Source organism: Carassius carassius, chromosome 39, assembly GCF_963082965.1.
Source record: "Carassius carassius chromosome 39, fCarCar2.1, whole genome shotgun sequence".
Classification (NCBI taxonomy): domain Eukaryota; kingdom Metazoa; phylum Chordata; class Actinopteri; order Cypriniformes; family Cyprinidae; genus Carassius; species Carassius carassius.
Window position 1 is genome coordinate 21,766,182 of NC_081793.1, and position 27,418 is coordinate 21,793,599.

Below are 27,418 nucleotides of genomic sequence, written 5' to 3' on the forward strand. Positions count from 1 at the left end.
CGGCATGCGCTCCAGAGCTCTTTTCAAACAGGCAGCGAGTCTCCTGTTGTGGGCGGACCAACACTTAATCTCCATAAGAGCATCGCACATCCCCGGTACTTTGAACCGTGGAGTGAGCATGCTTTCGAGGAACAGGATTCCTCAAGGAGATGGAGGCTTCTCCCAGGATCAGATCTAATGATTTGGGAGGGAGGAAGTGGATTTGTTTGCCATGAGCGAGAACACACACTGTAAGTCATTCTTCTTGCTATCTCACTCCCCCCTGCCGGAAGATGCTCTGACATCGCGTTGGCCGGAAGCCAGGCTTACACGTTCCCTCCGGTGAAGATTCTCCCTGTGTTGTGCAAAATCAGGGAGGAGAGAGCGTCAGTTATACTCGTGGCCCCGAACTGGCCGAATCAGCCCTGGTTTGCGGACCTGAGAGAGTTAGAGATGGCTCCACCATGGCGAATCCCCCTCAGGCAGGACCTGCTGTCTCAGGCGAACGGCACAATATGGCACCCCAGCCCCGAGCTGTGTAACCTTGTGTGGCCACTGCGGGGACCCTCATAAGCGGGACGCTCTGCACTCACGAGTGCTGAACAAACTTACAGAGACGCGCGCACCATCAAACAGTCGCTGCTATGCGCAGAAGTGGGGAGTTTTCACAAAGGACATTTATATTGACCCGGGGACCTGTTCCGTGTCGGATGTTTTGCGCTTTCTACAGCACAGTATGGATAGTTTGAAAACCATTGAAACCATCCACGCTGAAGGTGTATGTGACCGCTATTGCCGCTTTTCATTCCCCGGTTGACGGGCGGGTAAGCACGCTCTGGTAATCAGTTTTCTCAGGGGAGCAAGGAGATTGTGTAATTCATGGCCGCCCTCCGTGCCGCCGTGGGATTTAGCTCTAGTTTTGAGGGCTCTATCTCTTACTACCGTTCGAGTCCTTAGCTTCGATCGCTGTTAAGGAGCTTCCCTGAAGTCTGCTTTGCTTCTTGCTCTCGCCTCGGCGAAGCGCCTTGGAAACTTTCATGAGTTTTTGGTGAAAGATATTGCATCGGTTTCGGACCTGGCAACTGTAATGTCACTTTCCGGCCGAGACCGGGTTTCGTTCCGAAGTCACTCAATACACCGTTTTGTTTCCCTGCCCGCCTTATCTGTTGAGCCGTCAGCCTCGCGTGACGCTGATGCTCAGAGCGCCGGGACCCTGTTAGGGTTTTACGGATGTATATGGATCGCTCGGCCGCCTTTCGTCAGTCGGACCAGCTGTTCGTGTGCTTGGTGGATGTAATAAGGGACGTGCTGTTTCTAAACAGAGACGTTCTCACTGGATCGTGGACGCTATCGAAAGCCAGGGGAAGGATTATCCCCTCAACCTCAGAGCTCATTCTGCGAGGACAATATAAATGCTTCCTGATGGGCCTGGTCTAGAGGTATGTGTATTTATGTTTTGCTGCTGGCTGGTCTTCCCAGAACACAATCGCCAGGTTTTACAAGCTGGATGTACCCTCTGTAGCGTCACATGTACTGTCAGCTATACAGTAGTTACCATGGCCATCTGTTTAACTCTCATGCTTGAGTGCTTATTGCGTTGTGTCTGCCCTGGTTAGTGCAGAGTTTGATTTATTGGTTGAAGTTATGCAAATTCTGTTAGGGTCGGAGCAGATGTCTCATTGGTCTAGTTCCGCCTTTCAGGTGCAAGCACTCTTAGCGACATGGCCATTGGCTAAAACTGTCCTGCTTATGTGTGGGGGTGATTGACTCCGTTCAGGGCTCATCTTCACTGCTCTCACGGCGGGATTTTATACAGTTCCCATATACGTCTTAGCTGACGTAATGTTGAGTTACCGCCTTGAGAGGGAACGTCTCCGGGTACTATCGTAACCTCGGTTCCCTGAGAGGCGGGAACGAGACATTACGTTAGCCGCCGTGGTCGCTGTTTGATCAGCTGTGCTAGCGTTCAGTCGTGATTCTGATGTAATTTTCGCGCCCATGCATTTTATACTGCCCGCTGACCTGTCAGTATTTGCATGCTTCGCGTCAATTGGCCAGCTGCCCCCAGCTGGCGTTAGCCAATAAGATTTCAGCGAAAGTGGAGAAGGGAGGAGTTCCCATATACGTCTTAGCTGACGTAATGTCTCGTTCCCGCCTCGAGAGGGAACCGAGGTTACGATAGTAACCGGAGACGTTCTCTCTGTATCATTAATCTTTCTGTTTGCTATTTGCATGTGTAATATGGATAAATATTAAATACTACCTACCTAGGATGATGTAAAAACAAACGTAGCCCTCCCCATGTAAAGTGCTCTTAAACTGATGAAATTAGTTGAAATCCAAACACAAGAGAAGTGGTGCTTAGGTTGGACTTTGCAGGAATGAGAGAGAGAAAGTGAGGAAAAAAGAGAGAGAGCCTAGGATCAAAGATGAAAGGGCAGCCGGGCGGGTGGAGCTCACCTCACCTAATTCTGAAATTTCTTACATGTGTACACACTCTTAAATTGCCCATGACCCACTAGAGATCAAACGTGCTACGTGAATCAGAAAATAAACATAACTTTATTAATAATGTACATTTTTTTTATAATGTAATAATTTGTTTGTTTCTTTCTTGTTTTTACAAGAAATTTATAAAAAAATGAATGAAAAGCACCATTCTTCTATTTTTTATTATTATATTTTTTTTTTTAATAAATTTGAATTCTTTTCCTATAGAGGTTGAGTTATAGGGAACTATGGGTGCCATTCTAAGAGTGATAAATCGAATTTCACAATCTAATATATTCAATAAAAAAAACGGGTCCAAAGTCCATTCAAAGAGTAAAATATATTATAAGACTCATAACTTATGATGCAAGTTCACCCTCTGCCCTTACAAGTAATGCAAGGAAACAGCAGTGGCTCTTGACTCATATAACTAACTTGGAAATGCATTTGACTGTCATTGCATTAGATAATAAAATATAAAACCGGATGACATTAATGGGAGGAGTGAGGCTGGAATCATATTAGCTGTCTCATATAAATAAAGTAGTTGGTTGCCTAGCATGGACCGTATAGGCAAACAGCTGATATAGTGAAGTGTGTGCATTTGTATATGTGCAAATTAAGGCAAGAAGAAGCCACAGAGCTAGAGACAGACAGAGGGAGAGATAAAAGCTCTCACCCTCCAATGACGTTTCTTGATGGTGTCTCTGGTAATCATCATTGCTGCCCAAAACTGAGTGAAGGACTGCTTCAATTTCTTGTAGTACTTCCTGTAACAGAAAAAGAGGGCGCCACAGCTTCACATTCAGAATCACGTTAGATTCACTTCGGTTTTTATCATGCTCTCAGAGTTGAAATCGCTGCACAAATACCGGGCCTGGTGGCCCCTGATGTGGGACTGGATGACAATAGCCTTCTGTTTAAAGAAACGGAAGTTTTTTCGGCAGATGAAGCCGCGAATGTTCCTCTGGATGGTGACTGCCGCCCATGTTTGAGTGCTACTCCATTTCTCCTCCACCCGCTGGTACAGACTCTCCTTCATAAACACCTGTTTTCACATTAAAGGAAGTCATTTTAGGGGGCGTTGTTAATGGTTAATGTAGTAAAAGAACGAGTCAGAATAACCCGGGCTGAGGTAGCTAAAGAGTTATGTTACTGTACTTTAGTGAGTCCTAGTTGGTACTGGCCTTCCTCTGCTCCTATAGTCTCCAGTAAAGTCTCTACTTGCTCTTTACAAGACTGGTGTGCAGGTTTCTGGGCCAATAATACGCCATATCTGAAATTAGACATAAACAGTGATTGGAAAATGTAGTTGAAACTCACCTAGTGGAGATTTTATTGAGGAAGAGACAGTGTAACGTTGCTTAATTTCTTAAAAAACTCTGATTGATGTAAGCTACCTATACTCAGGGTACACACAGATTTTAACCAATGGAATTACATGAGTTTTCCATGATTTTTAAAGATTGTACACCTTAAAAAATAAATAAATGATACAATAATTATAATTATACACATATATAATAAAACAAAAATACAAATGTTATTTTCAGGCATAAATATAACTACAAACACACACAAATATGATCACAATGTATGATTGTTAAACCACTAATAATGTGTTTGAATGTCCTAGATTCTGTATTACCTCTCCATGAACAGAGCGAAAGGGATGCGAATTGGAAATCCTTCTTTTCGTATGTGAATGGTCTCCAGTATCCCTCCATGCCTTAGCTGTGTGGTTATGTAGTCTACATCAAATATGCCTGGAAGCTGAAACCACACAAAAACACCAAACTGAGGACCAACAATCCATCATTTGTGCTTGCTTGCTCTAAACACAATGTTCATAAACAGAGAGATTAGATGCACATTACATGCAGTGTCAGCTGAAATTACCTTTACATAGTTTGGCTTAAAGCATCGTATAAATGTAGTTTTACACCTAAAAAAACAGAGAATAAATAAGTGATAAATTATCTACACATACAGTATACTCGCATTGGATGACTGCATAAGCCAAATGGCAATACCAAATACCCTGTGTATACAATACATAGCAGTCAATTTATACAAAAAAGTATAATAAAATAAATATTTGTGACATCGGTTGACCTCTCCAAACGAGTGGTGAGCTCTATAAGTGACTGCTGGAAATGAGCAGCTACAGTTGACATCTGGTTCCGGTAACCTCTTGCTCTTCCCAGTTCTTTCTGTTGGACGTAACGCTCTTGAACCTTCCGGAAGAGACCCGACACCATCTACACAGACAAGAAAACACACACTCCAATTACATGTTACAGGTTTCTGTTTCCAAACATTGGTGCTTTAAAACTTAATGAGACCTAAATCTTGCATAAATGATATGGGTTGTTCCTAACTCTTTTGTTTTGTCTGGGTGTGTTGACAGTCTCATGAATATATAATAGTGGACACGTTATTGTATTTCTTTGCAATCATGACACATTACAAATTACTGAAGACCATGTGAAGTGAGCTTCCATGAACACAGCTTAGATGAATTTACCTGTAAACGACTGCGGGCAAAAAGCTCTAATACCTCTGGGCGAAACTGGTCATGATTTTTATTTAGAAAGTTGTGCACCTGGTGAGCAGGGGGAAAAAATCTTAGTCATGGAAATCAAAGATTCTTGGCAAAATTGTGAGAAAAAATCATGCTGCATGAACAAATCATTTTGTGAACTCTCAGATCAGGCTTGCCTGGTACGTGACAGCTCCTGCATAGTGATATATTGTGAACACTGGCAGAGGAATTTTGGGCTTGGTGTAGTAGGGACTGTTGCCATGGTGATAGTGACATTTCTGCAAGAATGTGTGGTCTGTAGCCTGGGACAAAAAAAAGGGAGAGAGCCAAAGAAAAGAGAAAGGCAAAAAAGAGCAAAAGTGGCCCATAAATCCATTGTAGTATACATAATTTGCATTTGAATCAACACTAGGCCATTTTAGTGGAAATTCAAGTTTTATGATATTTAAACATCATGTTAGATACATACATGTAGAAGAAGAAACTTCTAAATCCATCGGTGAAGTATAAGATAATTCAAATGAATATTGACTTTAAGATCTCTAAAATATCCGGATAAAGCTGAAATGTGAAGTTACTTGAGGAAGGCAAGTCTGGTCATCCAGGATGCGAAGGATCCCGTACGGCCGTGCTGAGATAAGATCCAGACAGCCATTAGAGTCTTCCAGAATTATTGGATACCACTGGATCTGCTCTGCGCTGTATTCCTCCTAACAAAAACACACACAGCCAACCACTTGTTTTATTTATTTATTTTTTTCAGTCCCCTAAAGTATTAATTATTTCCAGTGAAAAAAAACATTATCAGAGAAGCCATATTTATTGTATTATATCTCAAGAATTACATTTACTGGTCCCATAGGAATTGGTAGATAGATATATATTTATACATGTTCCCATCAAGTCCAAATGGTAGAGTCTCCTCAGGGTACTAATATTTTCATAAATGGCCTCTAACTTTGGGAAAATGTGAGAAAACATTTTTGATGTAATTGCTGAGGACATAAACGGACCTGCTCTTGGGCCACCAGAGCTTTGTTCACAAACTGTTGCAGCTGCTCGTTGGCAAAGTTTATGCACAGCTGCTCGAAACTGTTCACACTCAGGTCCTGTAATGCATTTTTTTCACAGACTTTTTAGAGGTGCAGGTAGGAATTAATTTCAACTATGCAGATTTGATTCAGATATAAATGTAAAAAAAAGTCAATCAACAATAAATGTAGCAGTTAAATTGTCAATTTAAGGTCATAATGAGAGAGAGGATACCTCGAAGCCATATATATCCACAATTCCAACAGTGCTGTCCATCTCTGTGGGGATCAACCACTCATTGATGCGTTCAAGAATCCAGTCAAACAGCACAGAGTACAACATCTTGGCAATGGCATCTCTGAATCAAGAGCAATCTGTCAGTATTCATCAGCCACCCTCAGGGGTCAATGCATATAATACATTAATTCATCTAATAACCAGTAACATTTAATTGTCTAACCTGGATTCAATGGCACTTTCCACGGATAGAGGGCAGTAGATCCTATCATAAGTTGTTTCCTGTGGAAAAAATAACTCTTGTGTTCTTAGGAGATACGTCTGTTGTGTTTAAAGTTATATTCTGGGTTGAATATATATTTTGTGGCAGAATTTTCGCGCAATCACATTGCTGGACCAGTTTAAGTGATTTTAAGAGCGTGCATCAGTTGCATTTAGGGTCTGTAAGGTCATGAAAATGCCATGCGATTTTAAAACAACAATTTCCAGGCCGAAAAACGTTTTGAAAAAGTTGTGGAATTTTATTTTTCAAATCTCTGTGTAATAGTTATAATCAGGTCCTACATTACTGTGGTTTTAATAATTCTCGCAGCTTTCAAGTTTATAAAGAGGTAAATTCTTGCATTTATTCAACATAGGTTGTAGGTTTGAATAATAAAATAAATCCACACAAACAAGATTCAATCAGTCATTCGAAACCATAAACTCTCTTGGAGCGCGCTTCACATCAGCGCATCTTGTCTGCACTTCAGCGATCTGCTGCAAGCTGCGATACAAGACTCACTCGCATATCGATCGGGACAGCTGACAGAACTGCCACTTGGCTTGAATAATAGGGTAATTGTTGCATTGTCACAAAAATGTATAATTTCTACACCTTTTAAGCCATTTGGTACTCGCGCGCTCCACATGCTGTATTAGGCAATGAGCCCTCGCAGTCACATCCAAAGCTCGCGCGTATCAATCCGCCTCGCGAGTATTAGCCTATATAAGAGTTATTTTTCGTAGTTTGTTGAGTTTAAGCAACCAAATACACACAATATGATGTCTGATGGTTGTTGACAAATAAAACAGTTTCATGGCACACTCTACTAAAATACAGGGGGGGGGGTGAAAGAAAGGGGGGGGGGGGGGGTTAAATATTAAACACTGAGTCGTCAGTGTTTGTGTTGTACCAGACACGTGCAATTAACATTAGGCTATATGAAAAACAAGCTCAAGTGGAGTTAACAAGGTTTTTGGCCGGCGAATGAGGAGATCTGTGTTTTGTCTGCATCTGAGGTAAGTGTAGCGCATTATATGCTATCATCACTTTTTATAGGCTATATAACGTTTATTGTTGCTATATGGGCGCTTGGTTTTTCTTGTTGTTTAGTAAACTTGGCCAATGTCTCATGATATAAACAAAGCGCTTATGCACAGGATATTCAAGACAGGATATTCAAGACGTACAAAAGTAGGCTATATTGGCTAGATGGCAAAAAACGTACTTCTCCAGTCTTCAAACACACAAAGACAAGCCTTTGCGACATAGTGTTTGAGTAAAGGAAATGCTGTATTCAAACAGTTATTTGTTTACCCTTGCTTTGCAGATAAGCGGAGATTTGTCTCCTCCAGGCTGTGCGCGCGCGTCAATCTGAGTGGAGGCGGGGGAAGTGACGAGGTTTCGCGAGAGCTTGAGGATCCAATGGCGTAATGAAGTAAATACTTTAAAAGCTCTTTTAAATACTTATCATTGGTTAAATATTTGTAAAACCCTCTGATTTAAAATAATAATAACGAATCATAATAGAGATATGAATTTTGGTTAATTTTTCACGGCACATATCTGTCTGTCATACAGAAATGCTACCCCTGGAGGAGGGGGATCCGCCAAAATGAGGTGCCGGATCCGATTTCGGAGGTTTGTTCCGGCACAAATTAAGCCCTGAATATATATATATATATATATATATATATATATATATATATATATATATATATATATATATATATATATATATATATATATATATATATATACAGTTTTCTGTTTTTTATATATATTTAATAATTTAGTCCTGTGATGCCAAATATTTTTTTTATTCTTGTGATACCGTAAAGAATTTTCAGCATCAAATAATCCAGAAACATTTCTTATTACCAATGTTTAAGTTATACTGAACCAAAAATATTAATTTAGTTCTGATCATGGGAAGAAATGAGCATGTGTTTGGGTGAGATGGTGAAAGAGTTGCTCACAGTCACCCGGTGTGTGATGACCGTCTGTAAGGCCTCGGCAGACACCTGCAAGAGGTTTCCCACTCTCCGTGCTTCGGCTTCACTAAAAATACGGGCAACCTCAAACGATTCACTCTAATTTTTGAGGGGAAAACAATTTACATAGTTTAGCTTAAAGACTCAAGAAACTTTCCTTAAATGGGGTAATCCATGCATTCACACCTCATAGGAGCTGAAGCAAATGTTGCCCAGCTGCAGGATCGATGACAGAATGGCCCAAATTGTTACAAGCTGGTCAGCATGTAAACCAATGGTCTCCAAACAGTGGACCAAAAGCAGGAAGTCTTGCTTGTCATGCTTCCCTTGTAGGTCACAAGCCCTGCCCTTAAAAGCATTTAAAATATTTAATTAGTAGAAATATTAGACAAATATCATAAACTAATGGGGCTCCTCTTTTACCTGGTTGAGGTAGAAGTATGTTTCAGCTCCTTGCAGGTAAAGTTCCTGCTTGTCCCAGTCATTCATCCCAGCCAGCAGTTCATAAAACACATGGTAGTTTCTCTCCTCCTTAGCCTAAAGGAACACAGTTTCAAACCTTGAACGTGTACTAAGTGCAAGACAAGCTAATGAAAAAACATCTTACCTGGAAGACGATTCTTGATTTTTCAAGGAGATATTTTGAAAAAGACGTCCCAACAACAACACCACTGAAAAAATAAAGGGCGATCATATCATGCTTATTTAATGCTCTCTGGCCTTTAAATCAAACAGACAGCATGCAGTACACTTACTGGCGTATGTGGATGTGTAGGTACTTTCCAAATCGGCTTGAGTTGTTGTTCAGTATGGTCTTTGCATTACCAAAGCTCTCAAGAACTGGTAAAACATCCGTTGGCTAATGAGAGGGAGATTATCTTTTTGAGTTAACAGAACAAAACATAATTTTCCATATCTCGAGAAATTGATTTACTGTACCTGGCGTAATTTATCATTTCTGCCCTGATACATGGAACTCAGGTAATGGACAATGAGCTTTGCAGTCTCTGTTTTGCCTGATCCACTTTGTCCACTGTTGATACATTCAAATGTACTCAAATTTATAATATACAGTAGGAATATGTATATACATACAACCCGAATTCCGGAAAAGTTGGGACGTTTTTTACATTTTAATAAAATGAAAACTAAAGGAATTTCAAATCACATGAGCCAATATTTTATTCAAAATAGAACATAGATAACGTAGCAAATGTTTAAACTGAAAAATTTTACACTTTTATCCACTTAATTAGCTCATTTAAAATTTAATGCCTGTACAGGTCTCAAAAAAGTTGGCACGGGGGCAACAAATGGCTAAAAAAGCAAGCAGTTTTGAAGAGATTCAGCTGGGAGAACATCCAGTGATTAATTAAGTTAATTGATATCAGGTCTGTAACATGATTAGCTATAAAAGCTTTGTCTTAGAGAAGCAGAGTCTCTCAGAAGTAAAGATGGGCAGAGGCTCTCCAATCTGTGAAAGACTGCGTAAAACAATTGTGGAAAACTTTAAAAACAATGTTCCTCAACGTCAAATTGCAAAGGCTTTGCAAATCTCATCATCTACAGTGCATAACATCATCAAAAGATTCAGAGAAACTGGAGAAATCTCTGTGCGTAAGGGACAAGGCCGGAGACCTTTATTGGATGCCCGTGGTCTTCGGGCTCTCAGACGACACTGCATCACTCATCGGCATGATTGTGTCAATGACATTACTAAATGGGCCCAGGAATACTTTCTGAAACCACTGTCGGTAAACACAATCCGCCGTGCCATCAGCAGATGCCAACTAAAGCTCTATCATGCAAAAAGGAAGCCATATGTGAACATGGTCCAGAAGCGCCGTCGTGTCCTGTGGGCCAAGGCTCATTTAAAATGGACTATTTCAAAGTGGACTAGTGTTTTATGGTCAGACGAGTCCAAATTTGACATTCTTGTTGGAAATCACGGACGCCGTGTCCTCCGGGCTAAAGAGGAGGGAGACCTTCCAGCATGTTATCAGCGTTCAGTTCAAAAGCCAGCATCTCTGATGGTATGGGGGTGCATAAGTGCATACGGTATGGGCAGCTTGCATGTTTTGGAAGGCTTTGTGAATGCTGAAAGGTATATAAAGGTTTTAGAGCAACATATGCTTCCCTCCAAACAACGTCTATTTCAGGGAAGGCCTTGTTTATTTCAGCAGGACAATGCAAAACCACATACTGCAGCTATAACAACAGCATGGCTTCGTCGTAGAAGAGTCCGGGTGCTAACCTGGCCTGCCTGCAGTCCAGATCTTTCACCTATAGAGAACATTTGGCGCATCATTAAACAAAAAAAAACGTCAAAGATGACCACGAACTCTTCAGCAGCTGGAAATCTATATAAGGCAAGAATGGGACCAAATTCCAACAGCAAAACTCCAGCAACTCATAGTCTCAATGCCCAGACGTCTCCAAACTGTTTTGAAAAGAAAAGGAGATGCTACACCATGGTAAACATGGCCCGTCCCAACTATTTTGAGACCTGTAGCAGAAATCAAAATTGAAATGAGCTCATTTTGTGCATAAAATTGTAAACTTTCTCAGTTTAAACATTTGCTATGTTATCTATGTTCTATTGTGAATAGAATATTGGCTCATGTGATTTGAAAGTCTTTTAGTTTTCATTTTATTAAAATTTAAAAAACGTCCCAACTTTTCCGGAAAGGTTGTATATGTAATGAATAATGAAAAGTATATGCACATGTATGTGTACCATATGTCTAAATAAATATGAAATGTGTTAATGCACACTGTCAGCAAAAATTTTACCTTTAAGGGTACAACAGCTTGTCACTGGAGCAGTACCCACAAAGGGACACCGTTGTACCTTTTCTTGCCCCTAAAGGGTGCATATTAGTACTTTAGAGTAATAATACAGTATGTACACTTAAAGTAGCAACATGGACTCTATTACTATTACAAACCCTTTAGGGGTAAAGAAGTTTCAAAGGTGTCCCTTTGAGGCTACTGCCCCAGTGACAAGCTGCTGTACCCGTAAAGGAAAATTTTTTGCACATTTCGTTTCTGAGAGTGTGTGCATATGTAAATGTATATACATATTAATCATACCCTTAATCATCCTCACCTTATGATGATGCAGTGCTCCTGGGTGGTATTCTGAGATTGGTTAAAGGCAGCATCTGCTATGGCATATACATGACTACATGGACAATACAAAAGTTGCCTTTCAATATTACTGTTAAACTCTTAAAAAAAAAAAACCCAACCCATCTACAGGCAAACAATGTAATACTGTAGGTGAAAGCACTCACGGTGGGTTACTGTGCTTTTCTTTACCCTGGTACTGCTGTCTCAGATCCTCAGTGTAGATGTAGAGAGGCTTGAAGGGGTTGATGGACAGCAGCATATCACCGATATATGTCTGTTGGTTTAAATACATTGTTTTAATAAAGTTAAAAAGACAATTGAATGTGAAAAAGAACAAATTTTATTTTCTGGAAAAGGTAATGCATACATAAATTGAATCCCGATGAAACCGCTTCTTCAAATTCAGCAGAACAGAACTCTCACGCACCTCTCTGGAATAGGATGTGCAGTTTTTATTAATGTTTTATTCATATAATTCATTTTTACTAGTTTGCCTTTTCTTGCTTGGAAAGTCTACACCAGGGCTATTCAAATCTTGCCCTGGAGGGCCAGCGCACTGCAGAGTTTAGCTCAGAGTTTAGTTCAAGCCTAATCAAACACACCTGAGCCTCTTAATCAATGTCTTTGGGATCATTAGAAAATCACAGGTAGGTGGGTTTGATCAGGGTTGGAGCTAAACTCTGCAGTGCACTGGCCCTCCAGGGCAAGATTTGAATAGCCCAGGTCTACACAAGCAAGTGTACTTCAGCGGATTGCTGCGATGACTCACTCCAGCTGTGCCAAATCTTCCACCTCATCCACCTCCACAGCTTGGCTGCTTCCTGGCATTATTACCTGAGACGCAAAGTAAAGGAAACAGAGCAGAGCTGTCACTGAAACCCCCAAGTGTGCAGACATGTGGATAACATCTACACTATTTCCCAGCTAGGGCTTCCTGTTTCGAATCAAACAATAAACACTGTAGTTGTAAATGAGGTTATTTGCATAGTTCAATGCCAATAATTGTGTAAATTATTCTGCATATGTTATACCTGCGTGCTGTAAAGTCTCTCCTCTAGCATATTTTGGGTCGGATCTTCAGATTCCCATGGGCCCCTGCCATTATGGACTGGAATGATGGGGGCATGTTCATCATCTTGATACACCGTCCATTTAGTAAGCTTTTCCACCGTTTGATGGGGCAGGAGGTTTTCCGAACGTAGCCAGTCTTGAGGATCACCACACATTTGTTGAGTCTGAGCCCAGTGTTGCTCCATGACGGAGGGCAAAAGACCCTCACCCATCAGTTCTGCCACTTCTCTGTCTGCATCCTCCTCATAAGAAGGCTGCATCACACCATTCCTCCATGTCTCGGCTTCTTCTGAATTCCTTAGATTCCTCTCCACTTCTTTGCTCTGTCCCGCACTTATACCATTAAGCAAAGGTTTAGACATAGTCAACTTTGTGATATTTACTTGCGATCCACCAAGTTTTCCTTTGGCCACTTGTAGTATACTTGTACCATCTTTGATGCCTGATATTGACTCTTTTTTGTCTGCTTTGATCTCTGGCAGTCCCTCAATCACTTGAGAGTTTGGGCTGCCATTCTTATCACTTTTGCTCTCCTGAGCATTTTTCTTAATGGACTTGAGCAGGCTAAGGTCTGGCTTGACTGGAAGAACCAGACGAGCACCAGGCTTTGGTGGTTTACGTTCAGTTGTGCCTCCATTTCCTGTGATGGTGCCAGTAGATGGAACGGTGGCTTCATTAACCTTGCTGATTTTGTTCATCCTTGGGAACACAATTGCATATTTAGCATCTCCTGAGTTGGCCTTTTCTTCTACATCTTGTGGAGAGGAACAAGGTTCATCAGAAGAGTCATCCTGGGGATCAGCAGTGGTATTCTCATCTGACTTTTCCTTTGAGGTTGATACTTCCTTTGATTTTCCACCACTTGCCATTTTCATAACCATCTTGTGTCGGATAAGACTCTTCTTTGACTTGGTGCTGCTAGTCCTCTTCTTAAGTACCAAGGCAGGGAGCCATTTTGAGATCCCAATCGCTTGGGTGACCGCTGATAATTTTCTTCGAACATGGATGCTCTTTGGCATCTTCTTTTGAATCCATCCTGAGACACGCCGCAATGTCGCCATGCCTCTTCTCTGGGCCAATAAACGCTCTGTTGACTTTGAGGTTAATAAATTTTCAGGCTCAGGCTCAGTTGTGTCTGCCACTATTTTCTCACATGGATCTTGATTTGGCTCTTCGACAGCATCTTTGGTTTCTTTTGGAGGCTGCTCTTTGGCATTCTTGCTTTTATCATCTTTTCCTTTGCCTTTCATTGAAAACAGCATACGAGACTGTCTGTTCAACAAAACTTTGGGGCCTTTTGTTGGGGTTGCTGCCTGATCTTCCTCTGTCTTGCTCATTGCCTTTGTTTTACTTGCCAACTGTAGAATTTGAGACTTATCTTTAGTGGCGCCACCTTTGGAGAGAGCCATTCCTTTAATATTGACTCCTTTTGAGGGCACAGAATCATCCTTAGGCTCCTCTCCTCTAGAAGGCCCCTTCTTTTGTAGCATCTTAGATTTTAACATCTTTTTCTGGCCCTTGAGGTGAACTGTTAGGTTTAGCGGTGCTGGTTTCTTTGACGAATGGGCTGGCTCTCCCTGTGTGCTCTCTTGCCCAGTATCGCTCAGTACTCCCTCAGAGTCTACTTCTTCTGCACTGCTAACAGGTTCCTTCTCGGGTTCCTTCTCTTCATTGGCTTTGCTTTCCTCTCTCTCACTTTTCTTCTCTTCTTCTTCCTCCCCTTCTGTTTTTTTGCCTACATCTTCTTCTTCCTCCCCCTCTGTTTTTTTGCCTACATCTTCTTCTTCCTCCCCTTCTGTTTTTTTGCCTACATCCGACAGTTCTTCTTCACCACTTAATAGACTTGCATCTGTCTCAGCTGTGTTCTCCACACAATCTGACCCCTCCTTCTTATCATCCTTTCCTTCTTCATCACTCTCTTGTTCTGAGCTCTCTGCTTTCTCGCTCTCCGACTTGTCCTCTACTACTTTAACACCTCTCTTTCTCGCAACTTTTGCAGGAGTTTTGGCAGAATTTTTTTTCTGGTCAGGTTGTGATTTGACAGCTTTCCCAGCTCTCCCTCTACCTGTAATGCAATCAGTCACCTTAGCAGGTAAGACTTTGTCATTTTGCTTTCTTGCTTTGGCAATTTGCCTAGAGGTCTCTATCTCTTCCTCTTGAGGTTCCTCGGTTTGGTCACTCTTGCCAGTTTTCTTCTCATCTTTTTTGTTCTTCCCTTTCCCATCTATTTCTTCCTTCTTTACAAATTTACCACCTTTTCCTTTCCTACTTCCATTATTATTTGAGAGTATTTGAGATTCAGTCTTTCCTCCTTTTTTGGGGGGAACTGGTTCTTTTTTGTCTATCTTTCCTGTCTCCGCTTTCTGCTTCCCTCCTCTAGCCCTGGAAGGGGATTTGGCTGGAGGCATGATTCTAAGTCAAAGTAACCTCACAGGTCCTGTTTCTGACTTTTTTTTCTCCAATGTCAGAACATTTCTTTAATGACCTAAGAATAATAAAACATTTTCAAAGATTACCAGACCTCAAAAACATGTATCAGGAAATTATTCAAACCTTAATGTCAATGGAAATGTTCAATTTTTTTGCAGGTCTAGTGAAACTGATGCATATCAGCAACCTAAACCACCGTGGGTAGAGATCATATGTCATGTCTTTCAACTAAAGTGCAAGGTGTACCTGACCTAATCACCATTAGGACTGGGTTTCAGGCATTTAGCTCATCACTCTCAATAATGCCGGTTTGATCAGAGATGTGATTTTAGATACAGACAGATCAGGCACCATTACATTTGTACCATAAGAGATTTAACATAATACGAACAAATACTCAAATACAAAAATCATGTTTCATTTTCAGAACAAATTCAAACAGATTAACAAAAAAAGTAATGCAGTCTCGCATTAGTGTAACACCGAATGACTCACCCGTCTTCTCAGGTACATATGAAGCATTGAGCTCTCAAGAGTATTTCTGCTAGTCCCAATAACTCCATGGACTGATTCTGTGACCGGACTCAAACACCTATACAGTCTCTCTGACTCAAGCGCACACACACATACACACAAGCATGCAAAGCCATTCTAGGGCTCTAGTAAATAATTTATTTGTTGGGACACCATATAGTTATGTACCCATTCATATTGACAGCTGCTGAACAGATGGTGGAAAGGTGAGAGGCTTCACTGCAGGGGTGACAAAAGGTGTTGATACGTGAGAGAGTAGGAGAAAGATACTGACAGATGCTCACATGCTTAAAAAGAAATTCCAGAAGACATTCCTTCCTCAACTTTCAGTAAAGTCTGTTATTGGATTCATTCTCCATCACAAAAAGGTGTATATTAGAATGTTGAATAAAAAATAAAAAAGTGACAAAAAACTGGTTTGTTAAATATTTAAGTTTCAAATTAAGTAAAATGACTCAACAATGGTCGTCTATTTATTTATGTAGTTTTACAAAATATGTAAAAAATTAAAAAAAATCAGTCCACAAAAAAATAAATAAATGTGGTAATCCATTCTTTTTTTTTTTTGCCCTGTCCTTAAATCAATTTGGTCTTAGTAACTAATATTCTTGTTATAATAGGGAACTATATACACAAGTATTATTATCTGACAGTTGTTTTTAATCATTTTAATCTCATACATATTTAGAAGCTAGCCCTGCTACTACAAGAACTCTATTTAATTAATTTATTTGAAATTCTCTTGCTTGTGCCATGTGACACAACTGTGGAAACAGCTATTCTCCAGGATTCTTTAAGAGATGGTGTCTAATATCAGGCAAGCATTTGAGCTACTGCGATTAGGGTACAAAGCATCTCTCAATAATAGATGATCAAAACTCTGTGTATGACAACTGATCTGACCAAAGGGAGATTTCTTTTCAAATGTTTTCAAAGGCTACAACCCACTTATAAGCAGACATAAATTGACTAGAGACAGACGTAGTTATGGTTCACCTAAAAAAAAAAAAAAAGATAACGAGTCATGTCATGAGTTATGTTCACATGTTCATAATTCTTTCACCTCTTCACACTTGAAAAGAGATTAATTCAATTACAAAAAAAAATAATTTGATTGAACATGAACACGAACCAACTTAAATTACCAATATAATTTTTATACCAAAAACAGAATTAAACTATTAATAATATATATACACACAGTGTTTTATTGTTCTTTATCGTTTACAGTAATTGGCCAATATGCAAAGTAGTTTTTAGGCCCATTTTAAAATGATCATGCAATCGGAAACAAAAACAATGTCACCATATTGGGCAATTATTGTAATGCATATGGCTGCACATTACGTTCTCATTTTATTCATATCAGTACTAATTAGAAGTATTACATATAGACACAACTTTGTTGTGGAACTGGAATGCACAATTTACATTTCAATGTGGCGGAAAACTGCAAAATGAGGTGTCTACAAATGTAGAATTTAGTGCAAAAACAGTATGAAGACTAAATTTAAGCCATTTTTTGTATTTAAGCAAATTGAACCAATTGACTTGAACAAAATGCACATTTCAAATGATTTCTATTTTCTATAGAGCAAAATGTCCTGTCTGTTCATATACTCCACTGATCATATGCACACCATCTAAGAACCTCTCAGAAATCCCTAAACTGAAACAGAATGAGAATATTCTTCAAACATGAAGACAGTTTGTGTGAAAAAGTTTTACTGAGAAGACCGTAGTGTGAAGATACAAAGCATAATAATTAGTGTTCTCATACATAATCATGTTTCTACAAAAATATATTCTAGTGCCTCCCCCCACCCTACCCCCCAAAAGAAAATGCTAAAAGCATTTCAAAAGACAGTACCAAAATATTTCCTTGGATCAGAAAATACAGCCCTCCATAAAAGAAACCCAGCATCAAAACAGGTATGGATTTTCATATACACATATATTAAAACATTTGACTACAATATTTTAAAATTACATTCCTAAATTACATCATTCATTAATGGCATAACAAAAATGTTTTACATACAATAAAAACAGCAACAACAGAAAATAAAAACCTAGCCCCTCAGAAAGCTGTACACCCTAGAAACTACAGCATATGTACTACACAGTAGTGTACAAGTACCTATAAGAACTTTTATCTAGTTACTGCTCTCATTGGTGTGGACGGGGGAAAGCAATACTACTTGTAGAATACCAAGTAGGGTTTTAAATGTGGATGTGGTTTTTAGCAACTGTATATTAGCATCTAGTGCTAATGTTGCCCTGTCGTTCTAACCTGATTCGTCAGCAACAGCCAATGCCGTCTTTATCTAGGTATTATACACCATATATGTGGATTCTGAGGTCCTCAATCAAAAGAAAAAAATGATGCATTTAAAAATTCAGTTTAAAACAAAATTGTCTCAATTGCCAGTCTTTCAAACGCTGATGCTTCTGCTCAGGTTGGCGCACTGAATCGCGCAGACGCTGGTGGTGTGAATAGGGGTTGGTGATTTAGTGGAGATACAGTGTTTGGTCTTAGCAGGCACAGGTGGTGGTCCCTCGCTCTCCTCTCTCTGGGTGTAGAAGCTCTTGAGTGGGAGATTTCTCTCTTCAGGGCAAGACTTTCATGGTTCAGTAGTGGTACTAGCAGTAGTGTTCAGATCGTAAGCAAGTCTGGAATGAAGAGCGCATCCAGAATCATTCAGGCACTGGGAATTAAAGGCTCAGTCTGTGGACACAGCAGAAAAAAAGCAGCACAATGAACATGAAGCTCAAAATGTTATAGAATAGTTTATAAACACATCATGGTTGAATTAGACCATGACATTAAATATTAGAAATAATTATGACATGTCATGTGACAATTAAACGTAGTTCTCTCAAATACTTGAAACAAGGCTAGTTACAATATTTATATTATAATGTAGAATAACTGTTTATGCCAATTAGGAAAATTTTTAAAAAAAATCACCTCCATTGCTCAGCATGTTGCCTTTTGGCTTAGTCTTCAGATTGTTTTCTAGGAACGTCCTTTAAACAAACAACTTGCAGATTATTCAAACCATACAGACATTAATGCATATAAATAAAGTACTAAGATCTAGATTAAATTCAACCTTCTTACGTTTGATCTCCTTCTAGAGACTTCTGGATTTCCTGTAGCACTCCTGTGTTAGAGGAAGACAAGAATCAAGCAAATACTCACTTTCCCGCAGACACTATAAATACTACTAGTCCAGCAAACACTGTCCTCAATGAAACTGCATGAAAAGAGCTCAAAAACTAGTTCTTCTGTTTATAAATGACAAATCAAAACTTTTGCACAGATACAGTACTAATAAAATAATATTATTGTGCAGGCAAATTAAAGTGTTACAGATCATGCAAACACATGACTGCCCGGACCAGGGCACGATTACTGAAAACACACAGCATGTTCAGATTATTGTTTTAAGCCATTTGCATATCACAAAACATACACAGCAAGCAGAGATATAAACAATCTGATACTGCTCTGAGGTGCTGGTCTAACATGGTTATTTAGCATCTAAACTGATATTCTGTCTAACTGCTGATCCTCATGTACTCACTCTCGTCGTTGAGCAAAGCATGCTCCATTACTTGTCTAGCAGAATTCTCTGGAACACACAAGCACATTGATCAGTCATGCGAAAGCTCGCAAACGCCTTGAGGAGGAGTTATAAATACAATTCATAATTGATGCAACTGGCAAGCCACAACAGTGTTATTTTAGTATTTATTTAGTATTATCAATATTTTGTTTAATTTTAGTTGAAGTAATTTTGTTGTAAATAATTTGATATTTTGAATTGGCTTTTATTTATGCTTTCATTCTATTTTTCATTTTAAGTAATTCTGTTTCATGCTTTTTTCATTTGTATTGTTTCTTAGTTTATTTTTAGGCATTGTAGTGCTTAAACTTATTTTACTTAATTTTTAAGTTAATTAGAATTTATTTCAAATAAATAAATAATATAATAAACTTTAAAATAATAAACTTTTCTTTTCAAGTTTTAGTTAAAAATAACACTTGGCCTCAAATTAATATACTAATTAACATTACTAATATAATAAAACACTGTCTTCCAGTGCACCTAATCGACTCTAATACTAGAATACAAAATTTCAAATAATAATGTGGCATTGTTTCATCAATTACGGATTGTGTCTGTAAGTACGGATTTAAGTCTTTTGCATGAGTGACTTCTGGGAATAACATGGGGAAGCATTCAACAAAGCACTAAGAACATGCATTTTTTAGTACTGGATGCTTAGTTTGCACAATTCACACAGATCTGGAAAAAGCACACTGAATCTCACCATATCCTTCACTCTCCCTTTTGAAATTTCTAGAAAAACAGAACAAACAAACATCAATATAGAGACACATTTGTCACTCCTTGACAACAGGAAAGGAATAATGGATCCTGAACTATTACACAGCTACACACACACACACACACCTGTGTTCAGTAGGTACTCCATCCGGCTGGTCACTGTGGATGGGACTTGATGGGTTCTTGAGCCTCATCTGGAGGGGAGCCTCAACCAGACAGCGCGGCTCCACCACCCAGCGGGTGGAGAGAGAAAACCGCTCAAACTCAGATGGGGACATCAGGTAGAAACCTAAAAGATGACCGGACAAACAGTTTCAGAGGAGATCCATGCTTTTACCTGAGTAAATGCATTTTGTATAAAAGTGACTGTTTCCTACCTTGGCCATATTTGGTGAACACACAGGATGCGATTCCACTGACGTCTTCTCTTCGTATGCAAGGATAGTGGACCATCATTTTGATGGAGGGCAAGGAGATGACGTGTAGCTCACCCTGATTGGTCAGCACAACGAGGCTGCTCTCCAACTGTTCGTCAGTCTTCGAGCCAAACCAAGCCACACCCACACGTCGAACACGAGAACCGTCGACCGCTGTCAGCTTCAGCTTTGACTTACTGCTCACTTTAGGCAGTGTAAACAGCTATGTGCACACAAATATGGTGAGACTCACCATCTGTGTCGACACTGGAGAAAAAATGAATTGTGTGGTGTAAATTCTCACCTTAAATTGCTCCTCGGACACAACCAATAGATGGTGAGAACCGTGCATTTCAGGACTGCGTGCCAAATCATGGGCCACCTCCAAGGGTTCGGGCAGAGGGGCACCCTTGCCATCCAAGACCACCAAGCCAACGACCGGAGCACGATGCATCAACTGAATCTCTTTAGCTGGTGATGAAGAAGCACTTTTTATAGAAGATCTGTTTATGTAAACATTCGACTGCTTTATATCATGGGTTTTGTGTACACTACTGTTCAAAACTTTGAGGTCAACACATGCCAATTATATATAATCATACATTATTAATATTTTCCACGTATGATAATAGAAAAGTCATTCAAAATAATACATTATGTATGGACCAAAATGTAAAACAAATTACATGATTACATGAAAATTACTTTTTTAGAGATTTTTATGCTCACCAAGGTTGAATTTATTTGATCAAAAACAAAAGGAAAACAGAAATAGAGAAATATTTTGTACAATTTGAAAGGTAGTGGTTTTTCAAGGTAGTGGTTTTTTATGTAATGTATTTTTAAAAAGTCATTTATTCCTGTGATGGCATGGTGTCACATGATGATTGTGCCGATTAATATTTTTGTGGAAACCGATAGCTTTTTTGGGGGATTCTTTGATTAATAGAAAAGTTTTATTTAAAACAAAAACAAAAAGGTATTAATAATAAAAAGAACACAAAATATATATTAAAAAAAACATATTGACCCTAAGCATTTTAACAGTAGACTATATTTGTCAGTATTTTTGTGTCATTTATATATCGTTTTCTCTTTACCTGCATGAGCCACCACCGGATCCTCCGCCCTTCGTTCCAGTGAGGGGACACGGAGGACATATGCAAAAACAGCTCCGCCATTGGTTCCTGCCCACAGTGAGGGTGTACTGTGAGAGCCTGAAGAAGAGAGAGAGAGATGATGGAGGTCTTCTGCTAGTCACACACGTACTATCTGAGAGGAATAAGACTGATAATAACCTTATATTTAAAGATTAGAAACACTGTGGTACTCACTATCACTGACAAATGTATCTGCGAAGTAGAGTGTTCTGACGAGGCCTGTGAAGGAGTCATCAGAGGAACGGGCTTCGATCTTTCTCTGTACAGGTGCCAGCTCCATCTCCTGTAGAGCTTCAGCCTCCAGTCTGGCGTTGATTTCTTGCAGCTGCAGAAAAATTCCTGATATTCACTACCAAGTTGTCACCCCCCTTTTAACAACTCTGAAGTATGTAATGCTAACTGCTGTTGAAATAACTGCATGCACAATGTCTAGTCTCATGTTTAGTTAATCTGCCGGGTGAATAACTGCAGCATTGAAGAAAAAGAGAGCCGATGTGTACCTTGGCTGCGTTGGTAGTGTGGTGTTTTCGCATGGAGACCCGGCTGCGGCGAATCCTGCGGAAGGACTGTCGCAGGGACTTCTTGATGGACTTGACGCGCGAGAGCGGCCCCTCCAAGGCCACCTGGTCACTGGGGTTTAGGGTGCATCTGCAAATGGACAGTAAACATCTATCAGCATGTTCAAAGTTTTGTAATGATCTTAATTTTAACAGTCTTGATTCTTACAGTTTAATCTAAAGACTCAGAAACAAAAGGCTTAAAACTACTTTAATATGGACAATCAGACTAGAAGTGCTTTTTCCACTTCCCAACCACATTTGTGACACTGGACCACAAATCTGGTCTTAGGTGTCAATTTTTCATAAAAAAATTAATAAATAAGCTTTCCATTGATGTATGGTTTATTAGGATCTGACAATATTTGGCCAAGATACAACTATTTGAAAATCTGGAATCTATGTGTGCACAAAAAAACTAAATACTGAGAAAATCGCCTTTAAAGTTGGCCAAATAAATTCTTAGCAAAAAAAAATATTACTAATTAAAAATTAAGTTTTGATATATTTACAGTAGGAAATTTACAAAATATCTTCATGGAACATGATCTTTACTTAATATCCTATAATTTTGACCCATACAATGTTTTTTTGGCTATTGCTAAAAATATACCCCAGCGTCTTAAGACCGGTTTTGTGGTCCAGGGTCACATTTATCATTTTTTCATTGTTTTTCCACATTTATCATGATAAAAGGACATCATAGTGACCAACAATGCAGCCATAATAAAAGACTTCCTTTTTTTTCAAGGGAACATTTCTTTAATTAGACTATTGTGATGAATCAACACATGTACAGCATTATCACTCATCATTAGTCTGAACCAAATAAAAATGTATAATAAAAAAACAAAACAAAAAAACCTTCTCATGTGCTTTATATTTCAGGTTATCTTTAAGGTCATTCCTTCATGTTAATTTGTGATAACAGTCTGCTTGTTTTAACAGTTACAGATCGACATTTTAAACTAATACAATTGTAAATGTGATTCTTCTCACTTGACCATGATGTTATTCTTCTGGTGGTAGTCATAGAAACCAAAGCCATGGCTGGTACCGAAGGCCACCAGTTTCCACTCCGAGTGCAGAGCAATTGCTGTGACCACAGCGGGCGGCTGGCACTGTACTAGAGCGAATGGCTGGAAGCCTGGAGGGAACAGCACTGGCTCCTCCCGCACGTCTAGACGCGCCTGGCCCTTCCAGCGGAAGCCCTCCTGACCCTGCAGCAGGTCCACCACTGTGGCCTCAACCATCTGCTCAGCAGCCTCATCATTCAGCTCCATAATCAGAATCTGAGTGGGAGGAAGACATTTTATTTAATACATTTTGACCCAAACAGATGAAAATAAAACAGCTATATCTCACTTCTGTACAAACATTTTCTCTCACAAGACCTGTAAAACATAAATCCTCGCAGCATAAATCATATAGCATGTACCACGCTTAAGAGCTTGGTGTTCTGTTCTGCCCGAACATCGGCATAATTATCCTAACACCTTTCAGTAGTTCAGCAAAAGGACAACAGGAAAGTGTTTGATCCTGAAGAGTGGCTTTTCACAAAGCCCAACTCATTCCCAAATGGCAGACGTGATGTGAAGTGGACTGTTAATAATCAGCTAAATGCTTAATTTTAAGCAGCCACTAAAAAGTCTGAGAACTGGGTGTACTGGACAGATCAGATCAGATCTTCAGCACAAGCCAACAGAGAATAAATTCACAGACATACAGCTACATGAGCGACAATTCTTTTCAAGAAATGAATACATTTATTCAGCATGGATGCATTCAATTGCTCAAAAGTTCTAATAATTACTTCAAAAGTTTTAATAATAACCATTATAGAGTTCCTGTGGCTCAGTGGTAGAGCACTACGTTAGCAGCACAAAAGGTTGTGGGTTTAATTCCCAGGAAACGCATACGGGTAAAATAAATGTATAGCCTGAATGCACTGTAAGTTGCTTTGGATAAAAGCGTCTGCTAAATGCATTAACATAAATATATGTAAATGTTTGCTTTAATGATGTGTACACACTTTGTCTTCGCTTAAACTTCCACATCAAAACTCACTTGTCCTGCAGTTCCAGCAACTGTGAGATATCCACTGTATTTACACAGGTGGATCTTCTGAATGCCAAGCCGTGGGTCGTCGCTATATGGGTCAAAGCAGCCCACCTGATAATTAGAAAAACAATAAATACACCCAATCAAATGTCCGATGAAATCAGTAAACAACTGTGCGTTAACAAGAATTTAAGTGTGAGCGTTAACACTACAAGTGTCAGTCAAACCAGACCTTGCGGAATGGAGGCCACTCTCCCTCACTGCCCTGGTTCATGTTGTCATTTGGGTCAGCGTCCGTGAGGAAGACTCCCGCTGTGCTGAGCTTATAAATGGGGTAAAGACAGATCCCTGAGGCATCCCAGAAACGCACAGTGCCATCTTCATGCCTTTCAAAAGGAAGATGGATACAAAATATTTAAAGTGAAGGGTAATATACTATTTTAACCATCAGTTCCTCATTCCAGATTTTAGGAATTGCTAAATAATTGATGATTTAGTAAGCAAAATAACAAGAAACCGATCGGTTCTGTTTTTATTATCTGACGGAAGTGAGCGACTCAAAACAGACAGGCTAAAAAAAAGCTCAAAAAGCGCTCAACAGTTGTGTCTTCCATTAACAATATTACTGTTTTTGACTGTATTTTTTTTAAATAAAAAATGCAGCCTCAGTGAGCACAAGACACTTTAAAAAGCACACTTTAGCTTACACAGGTCTACTCACCCTGTCAGGAGCAGGTCTCTCTGGGGAGGGTCTGGGGCAAAATTCTGGCCTCCAATTATAGGCCAAGGCTACAAAAAAAAAGATTGACAAAAACAAGAATCGAATGGCTCAATAGAATCGATGTCAGTAATTAAAGTTGTCTGTGGTGCTGCCAAACAGAAATCATCACAAAAACACTTGACATAGTTGAAGTGTTCTGAAGGCAACAGCAGTTAACATTTAACCCAGTTGAAATGAGCACTCTCTTTCTGGTAAATGGCTTTATTGGGCAACATGTGATCTGAGCTTAATATTTCTGGTTTAGTGGGTGCATAAGGTTTCATACCTTCCTGGAGTAGTGTGTATTCTGCAGGGCTCCTGCAGCTTGCACTCTCTCCCACAGTTTGAGCGGGATGGAGGAGACGTGGTGCGAGCAGGTAATTGCTGAACAGTGTAATGGCACCAGATAAGGCGTCTGGATGACGGGCCACCCCTCACTCTGCAGATCCACCACAACCAGCTCCTCCTCCACCAAAACCACAAGAGCACTTGGCTCACCTGGGACACAAACACACATTTAGACCTATTGCAGCTCAGATAAAAAGTTAAGTAGTTGTAAAAGAAAGCATATAAAGGATGTTTTTGGAAGCATCTCTCTACCTTTGTGGTTCTCTCCCTCGCGAATGACGAAGAAGTCGATAATGCGTGAGGTGAAGTCCAGCGCCTCGTGGTTTTTGCTGTGGATGACGGAGATGCAGTGTCTGTCCCCGTAACTGGCCCTCGGCATCCCTCCGCTGAAGATGAGGAATGGGGGACTGGGGGACGAGATGACAGAAGACATTACTTTGTATAAGGAAGTATTTACTAAATGACAAACTCTCCCTGGCTCTTTCAGAACTTTTCAAATCAGTGGTAAAAAAAAAACACAGGAAATAAAAGGGACAGTATGATAAAATAGTCTGTGGAGATTAGCAGTAAAAGAAAAGTCAGATGGAGAATCCTCTACGTCTATGGAAGGTTTAAATATTAACCAGGCGGTTTGAGTCATAGTGAAGCACTCTGGGTTAATGACGCCACAAGCAAACACAACTGTCTCAGCATCAGCGAGTGAACACTCACAGTACTGTCTAATAAAGAATATACTCACCCTTGTTTTGATGGCAGCTGTATAATTTTGGATATGGCCTTACAGGGGAAGGCACCTGTGTAAAGATATTGTTCACGAAGAAGTAATTACAGATAGTTCAATATGAACACATTTTACATGAGGATAACAGTGGCGTTGTTCCAAAACCTAGTGAGCTGCCTATTAAGCAAGAATTTTAGGTGTAATATTAGGCATCAAATGGTAGGCAACAACATGATGATTCCACCTTTTGACAGATAGGATGCTAATTCTGTAGGTAGGAGACTACAAGGACCCAGATTTGAATTTTCCTACTTCCCAGTAAACTTGTGGTCAGTGAATTTCCTTTATTCAACTGCTTAATTGAAATGTTATTATGTTTATAATTTTGAAAAGGATTTCCTTTTCATATTTTTTTCCCCACATTGTACAGGGTGAAACTTTACTGGTGAACCTCTGAATTCAAGACTGCATTCAAAAGTTTGAGGTCAGTGAGATTTTTTAAATATTCTTTTGAAGGTTTTGGAACACAAGTCATTCCGGTAATGTGGTCTCACCATACGGCGTCTCCTGTTTCTCAGGCTCTGTTTGTGGATCCTCGCCGGTCACAGTCCATTGGCAGTAGCTCCCATCACTATGGGAACTGAGTATGTTCACACCATCCTCCATCCACCAAACACTCTCTAGTTGCTGTAGAGGACACAGAGGATTTTGTTTTTAAGAAGAAGCTTGAAATTGTCTCTCTCTTTTTTTTTTCCATCATTTATTTATAAACTTTTTAAAGAATTAACAGAAAGTTTCATACAATTTAAGTTATAGCTTTTCCCCCCTTTATAACCCTTTCCGCCAAAATAATTAACCATACATTACATAAAGGTTAAGACAATAATAATACTCATAACATCAATAAAAAAAATTTAAATAAATAAAAAAAAAAATATAATAAAAATAAATAAATAAATAAATAAAAATAATAATAATAATAATAATTAAAAAAAATACAAATACATAGCCAATAATACAATTTCCTAACATATTCGTGGTCCTTACACAATTATAAAGCAAAACTCCAATTGGTTATTAATATTTAACATTGATCAATAAGTGTGAGAGTCTTCATCTTCTCAAAATGTGTAATCATGGGTTGCCAAGTCTTATAAAAAGTTTGGACAGATCCTTTCATTAAATATTTAATTTTTTCTAATTTTAAGTATGACACTAGATCACATAACCACACTGAGGCTTTAGGGGGGCTTGTAGACTTCCACTCCAATAGTATTCTTCTCCTCGCCAGTAAGGTGGCAAAAGCAATAACATTTTTTAATTTATTTGTC

General features: G+C 39.4%; 2 protein-coding genes across 3 annotated transcripts in view; both read right to left on the reverse strand.

Moving 5' to 3' along the window:
- The window catches only part of LOC132121621 (unconventional myosin-XV-like), a 31,283-nt gene extending 17,828 nt beyond the window's left edge, over nt 1-13,455 (reverse strand). The window contains exons 1-23 of the mRNA XM_059531211.1: nt 12,703-13,455; nt 12,441-12,505; nt 12,039-12,102; nt 11,836-11,945; nt 11,649-11,723; nt 9,479-9,572; nt 9,295-9,398; nt 9,147-9,210; nt 8,963-9,076; nt 8,726-8,887; nt 8,525-8,638; nt 6,507-6,565; nt 6,281-6,404; nt 6,028-6,123; nt 5,593-5,724; nt 5,191-5,316; nt 4,997-5,074; nt 4,585-4,730; nt 4,369-4,414; nt 4,118-4,242; nt 3,631-3,745; nt 3,342-3,517; nt 3,149-3,239 (exon numbers count right to left, since the gene is read on the reverse strand). Coding sequence (XP_059387194.1) covers nt 3,149-3,239; nt 3,342-3,517; nt 3,631-3,745; nt 4,118-4,242; nt 4,369-4,414; nt 4,585-4,730; nt 4,997-5,074; nt 5,191-5,316; nt 5,593-5,724; nt 6,028-6,123; nt 6,281-6,404; nt 6,507-6,565; nt 8,525-8,638; nt 8,726-8,887; nt 8,963-9,076; nt 9,147-9,210; nt 9,295-9,398; nt 9,479-9,572; nt 11,649-11,723; nt 11,836-11,945; nt 12,039-12,102; nt 12,441-12,505; nt 12,703-13,440 — 3,018 coding nt within the window. The 5' untranslated portion in view covers nt 13,441-13,455. The remainder of the gene's footprint in view (nt 1-3,148; nt 3,240-3,341; nt 3,518-3,630; nt 3,746-4,117; nt 4,243-4,368; nt 4,415-4,584; nt 4,731-4,996; nt 5,075-5,190; nt 5,317-5,592; nt 5,725-6,027; nt 6,124-6,280; nt 6,405-6,506; nt 6,566-8,524; nt 8,639-8,725; nt 8,888-8,962; nt 9,077-9,146; nt 9,211-9,294; nt 9,399-9,478; nt 9,573-11,648; nt 11,724-11,835; nt 11,946-12,038; nt 12,103-12,440; nt 12,506-12,702) is intronic.
- Nucleotides 13,456-17,394: 3,939 nt separating this feature from the next.
- Nucleotides 17,395-27,418, reverse strand: part of LOC132121622 (LLGL scribble cell polarity complex component 2-like) — a 38,417-nt gene continuing 28,393 nt past the window's right edge. Inside the window, exons 8-26 of one of the 2 annotated variants that reach the window (XM_059531212.1) lie at nt 26,642-26,774; nt 26,106-26,160; nt 25,619-25,773; nt 25,305-25,516; nt 24,980-25,047; nt 24,491-24,644; nt 24,265-24,369; nt 23,197-23,489; nt 22,141-22,288; nt 21,815-21,965; nt 21,581-21,697; nt 20,785-20,951; nt 20,442-20,703; nt 20,191-20,353; nt 20,048-20,076; nt 19,297-19,344; nt 18,831-18,873; nt 18,678-18,736; nt 17,395-18,434 (exon numbers count right to left, since the gene is read on the reverse strand). In XM_059531212.1, coding sequence (XP_059387195.1) covers nt 18,430-18,434; nt 18,678-18,736; nt 18,831-18,873; nt 19,297-19,344; nt 20,048-20,076; nt 20,191-20,353; nt 20,442-20,703; nt 20,785-20,951; nt 21,581-21,697; nt 21,815-21,965; nt 22,141-22,288; nt 23,197-23,489; nt 24,265-24,369; nt 24,491-24,644; nt 24,980-25,047; nt 25,305-25,516; nt 25,619-25,773; nt 26,106-26,160; nt 26,642-26,774 — 2,367 coding nt within the window. In that variant the 3' untranslated portion in view covers nt 17,395-18,429. The remainder of the gene's footprint in view (nt 18,435-18,677; nt 18,737-18,830; nt 18,874-19,296; nt 19,345-20,047; nt 20,077-20,190; nt 20,354-20,441; nt 20,704-20,784; nt 20,952-21,580; nt 21,698-21,814; nt 21,966-22,140; nt 22,289-23,196; nt 23,490-24,264; nt 24,370-24,490; nt 24,645-24,979; nt 25,048-25,304; nt 25,517-25,618; nt 25,774-26,105; nt 26,161-26,641; nt 26,775-27,418) is intronic. The other variant, XM_059531213.1, reaches the window with a different exon arrangement.